Source organism: Pleuronectes platessa, chromosome 2, assembly GCF_947347685.1.
Source record: "Pleuronectes platessa chromosome 2, fPlePla1.1, whole genome shotgun sequence".
NCBI classification, from domain to species: Eukaryota; Metazoa; Chordata; class Actinopteri; order Pleuronectiformes; family Pleuronectidae; genus Pleuronectes; species Pleuronectes platessa.
In genome coordinates this window covers 1,476,292-1,481,291 of record NC_070627.1, presented here as the reverse complement: position 1 = coordinate 1,481,291, position 5,000 = coordinate 1,476,292, and the positions used below count along the sequence as shown (strand labels likewise).

The window sequence follows — 5,000 nt, the reverse complement described above, 5'->3', positions numbered from 1 at the left end:
AATCATGAGCAAGAGCCAATCGCAGGAGGCGGTAAGGGGTCAACGCTGTCCGCAGTGCACCGCGGAGATCACTGTTAGTAACTAACAATACGACTACTACTACTACTTCAACTACTACTACTACTAACCCTGTCCCCCGTCCCTCGTCCACCCTGCACCTGCCTGCTCCCCCATCCCAGCGCAGGCTTTTAAGACCTGTTGATTTCCCCTTTGTTTTTTCAGTTTAACGTCCTCACGTCTAAAATCTGTCCTGAAACCTGTCCTCACACCTGTCCTCAAACCTGTCCTTCATCCTGTCCCCACACCTGTCCTCACACCTGTCTTCACACCTGTCCTCAAACCTGTCCTCAAACCTGTCCATACACCTGTCCCTCATCTGTCTTCACACCTGTCCTCGAACCCACCTACACACCTGTCCTCACACTTGTCCCACACCTGTCCTCACACCTGTCCTTAATCCTTTCCTAACACCCCTCCTCACGCCTGTCTACTCACCTGTCTTCACACGTGTCCTAAAACCTGTCCTCACTTCTCATTGTTGTTCCTCATCAGACGTAACTCAGTCTTCGTCCTCCTCATCCTTGTCTCCTGGATGCCGCCTTGCACGCTTTTATCATTCTTATTAATACTGTGTATTCTGTGTATTCTACTGTGTATTCTGTGTATTATACTGTGTATTATACTGTGTATTATACTGTGCTCCTTGTGTGTGTGTCTTAGTTCACCTGTAGATGTGTCATGTTGTGTTTCTGAGTCAGGTGCTCTTCTTTCTCAGTATTTTCATTTTTAATCTTTTTACATTTTAAAGACAGATTTGAATTTGTCCTAGGTGATAGTTAAGAGTATATAGTGTAATAATCTATATAATGTTAGGATTTCCTTAACATGGAGACCGAGGAGGACATGTCTCCTCCTGGTGTTTCTGCTGTGAAACATCCTTCAGAAATATTTATTTAACTTATACTATACTTTTAATACTGTTTGATTAATGCCCCATACACGTCCGTAGAGGAGGCAGGCTTTATGACGTGTAATGCAGCCAACCACCAGGGGGCGACGTTGGCTTTACTTTTGGGAGCTGTCATGTTGGTTGGGCTTTGTGTCACGTGTCTGTCCCCCCCCCCCCCCCCCCCACAGGGCGAGTACGTGTCCTGCCTCCTGTCCCTCCTCCGCCAGATGACCGACATCCACTTCCAGCGCCTGATGGAGAACTTCCAGAGCAAAGAGGAGCTGAAGGTGAAAGACTCTCACGACTGAAAAGTGAAGTGATTCAAAAGAGGCTGAGATACAGTAAACCTCTGATGAGATGAGATCATGTACAGTAACATAATATACAGTACAATATGATACAATACAATAATATACAGTACAATATGATACAATACAATAATATACAGTACAATATGAGATAAGAAATATACAATAATATAAGATACAATGATAATAGACAATATGATATAATGTGATTTGAAACAGATACAATTTGATATGATATGATACCATGAGATAAGATACTATATGATATGGATATGATCAGATACAGTATAATGATGATAAGATCAGATATGATGCCAGAAATTCCCAAAAGATATAATAAATCAATATACAATAACGTGAAAATATAAGATGATATGAGAGAAGATATGGAAAGAAAGGAGAGGATTCCATACGAGTACAAATATGCACATAATGTACATTTTCCACAACACACTATTATGGGTACACTTCAGAGGCACAGGAGGATTTCTTGAGGATGTATAAATATATCAATGGGTATAAGTTCACAATAAACGATATACATATGAATATAATTGGGTTATGTTATAACCTGATCATAATGCAGTAGTTAGTATATAAATAAATCTGATTCAGGGCTGAGGCTCAGGAACGTTTTCTACATCTTCTGTCTTCAGGAGTTCCTGCTGAAGATTCTGTGTGTGTTCAGAAATCTGATGAAGCTCAGCATCTTCCCTCGGGACTGGAACATCATGAGACTCCTCACCAGCAAGTAAGACCAGACATGGAGCCCCCCCCCCCCCCGACAGCTTGGACGCACATCTGACACTGTGTGTGTGTGTCTGTGTGTGTTCTCTCTCTGCAGCATCATCCTGACCACGGCTCAGTATTTGTCTCCTGCGCTGCACAAGAACTTCACCGAAGCAGAGTTTGATTTTAAGGTGTGTGTGTGCGCGTGTGTGTGTGTGTGTGTGTGTGTGTGTGTTTGTGTGTGTGTGTGTGTGTGTGTGTGTGTGTGTGTGAGTCTGTGTGTGTGTGTGTGTGAGTGTGTGTGTGTGTGTGTGTGTGTGTGTGAGTGTGAGTCTGTGTGTGTGTGTGTGTGAGTGTGTGTGTGTGTGTGTGTGTGAGAGGCTCGGTCGTGGAAAAAAACCACAAACCAAACAGAAACTGAAAGTGACTGAAACCGACTCCAGTGTGTTAAATAATATTTCCGGCGGTTTTAAAACCTTTTTCTTCTTAATGTACTTTTGTTGTTTCGATATGATTCTTATTCACCTTTGTTATAAAGAAGGATGTTTATTTATAATCCACATCTGCACTGTTCTGATGACAGTGTAAATACAACTATGAATTAAATTACGAAAGATAAACCCAGTAAATTCACAAAAAGAGAAGAAAAATATTCAATATGGTAAAAAAAAACATACATTTTCAATTTGTGTGTGTGTCTGTGTGTGTGTGTGTGTGTGTGTGTGTGTGTGTGTGTGTGTGTGCAGGTCTGGAACTCCTACTTCAGTTTGGCCGTGCTCTACATCAACCAGCCGAGTCTGCAGCTGGAGAACCTGAGTCCTGCGAAGAGGAAAAAGGTTTTAGACAAGTAAGTGGAGGAAACAGGAAGTAACTGTCACTTCACTGTGTCTCCATATTTCATGTTCATGTGTTGCATCAGTTACACAAAACATATGAACAATAAAACATCCTCTGATAGAGTTGAAAGGAGAAAATTAACCCCCTGGAAATATGTATTTAAATTCACAAACGCTGGATCTTCATCTGGTTCTGCAGCAAACGTCTATTTTCTTTATTTCCTTAAAACACATTAATATTAATAACAATCACAACTTTATTCCTATAGCACCTTTTAAACACAGTTACAAAGTGCTTTGCTAGTTCAAGTGAACAAATGACCTGAGCCACAGGAAGGAGGCCGAGTGGTGACTGGTCCCAGTGGGCGACAGAAGAATTTCACTTATTGTGAAAATCAGGATAATTAGACCAAAATTGACCTGAACCAGAGAAAGTTTAAAACACCAGATGATAAACTTGTTCAGTTAGATTCTACAAGTGAATGTTTGTTTGTTTTATTATGTGAAGAATCCCATCAAAACAAAACGGGGGAGGGGGGGATGACCTGGAGTTGTGTGTTTCTTCTTTTTTAGTCTCACTCAGGACGTTCAGGTTTGAATATGTCCTCAGTCCCCTGTAGTAAGGACCTGTCCCTCTGCCTGTGCAGGTACGGGGACATGAGGGTGATGATGACCTACGAGCTGTTCAGCATGTGGCAGAACCTGGGTGAGATTCCACAGACTGCAGGACGTCCTCCTCTGGGACGTCTCTCTGCTCCTCCATCGACCTGTGCATTGCTTCTCCTTCCCTCCTGGTGTTGGGTTCATTGTGTACTGGTTGACTGACTGGAGTGTGTGTGCTCCGGCTGCAGGTGAGAATAAGATCCACTTCATCCCCGGTATGATCGGCCCGTTCCTCGGAGTCACGCTGGTTCCTCAGGTGGAGGTGAGGAACATCATGATCCCCATCTTCCACGACATGATGGACTGGGAGCAACGCAAGAACGGAAACTTCAAGCAGGTAAACGCACACACACAACACACACACACACACACACGTGATGACCTTCAGCTGAAGAAGCCCTGATGGTTTGTGTTGTTTGTGTGTGTCTGTGTGCAGGTGGAGGCTGAACTGATCGATAAACTGGACAGTTTGGTTTCTGAAGGGAAAGGAGACGAGAACTACAGAGAACTCTTCAGTTTGCTGTGAGGAGCCGAGCGTCTCTCTGTCTCTTTGAATCCGTCTCCGTCTCTGTCTCTTTGAATCTGTCTCTGTCTCTGTTAATCCGTCTCTGTCTCTCACCTCCGTCTCTCTGTCTCTCACCTCCATCTCTGTCTCTCTGTGTCTCACCTCCGTCTCTGTCTCTTTGAATCCTTCTCTGTCTCTTTGAATCCTTCTCTGTCTCTTTGAATCCGACTCTCTGTCTCTTTGAATCCGTCTCTGTCTCTTTGAATCCGTCTCTGTCTCTTTGAATCCGTCTCTGTCTCTTTGAATCTGTCTCTCTGTCTCTTTGAATCCGTCTCTGTCTCTCACCTCCGTCTCTGTCTCTTTGAATCTGTCTCTGTCTCTTTGAATCCGTCTCTGTCTCTTTGAATCCGTCTCTGTCTCTTTGAATCCGACTCTCTGTCTCTTTGAATCCGTCTCTGTCTCTTTTAATCCGTCTCTGTCTCTTTGAATCCGTCTCTGTCTCTTTGAATCCGTCTCTGTCTCTTTGAATCTGTCTCTCTGTCTCTTTGAATCCGTCTCTGTCTCTCACCTCCGTCTCTGTCTCTTTGAATCTGTCTCTGTCTCTTTGAATCCGTCTCTGTCTCTTTGAATCCGTCTCTGTCTCTTTGAATCCATCTCTGTCTCTTTGAATCTGTCTCTCTGTCTCTTTGAATCCGTCTCTGTCTCTCACCTCCGTCTCTGTCTCTTTGAATCTGTCTCTGTCTCTTTGAATCCGTCTCTGTCTCTTTGAATCCGTCTCTGTCTCTTTGAATCCATCTCTGTCTCTTTGAATCCGACTCTCTGTCTCTTTGAATCCGTCTCTGTCTCTCACCTCCGTCTCTGTCTCTTTGAATCCGTCTCTCTGTCTCTTTGAATCCGTCTCTGTCTCTCACCTCCGTCTCTGTCTCTTTGAATCCGTCTCTGTCTCTTTGAATCCGTCTCTGTCTCTTTGAATCCGTCTCTGTCTCTTTGAATCCGACTCTCTGTCTCTT

At 43.6% G+C, this 5,000-nt stretch overlaps 1 protein-coding gene across 1 annotated transcript in view; it reads left to right on the top strand.

Moving 5' to 3' along the window:
• The window catches only part of LOC128457435 (dedicator of cytokinesis protein 3-like), a 59,273-nt gene that overhangs the window by 31,517 nt on the left and 22,756 nt on the right, over positions 1-5,000 (top strand). Inside the window, 8 exon segments of the mRNA XM_053442120.1 lie at positions 1-73; positions 1,138-1,236; positions 1,914-2,008; positions 2,102-2,177; positions 2,733-2,833; positions 3,470-3,528; positions 3,674-3,822; positions 3,922-4,007. The exon segment at positions 1-73 is cut by the window's left edge and continues 74 nt beyond it. Coding sequence (XP_053298095.1) covers positions 1-73; positions 1,138-1,236; positions 1,914-2,008; positions 2,102-2,177; positions 2,733-2,833; positions 3,470-3,528; positions 3,674-3,822; positions 3,922-4,007 — 738 coding nt within the window.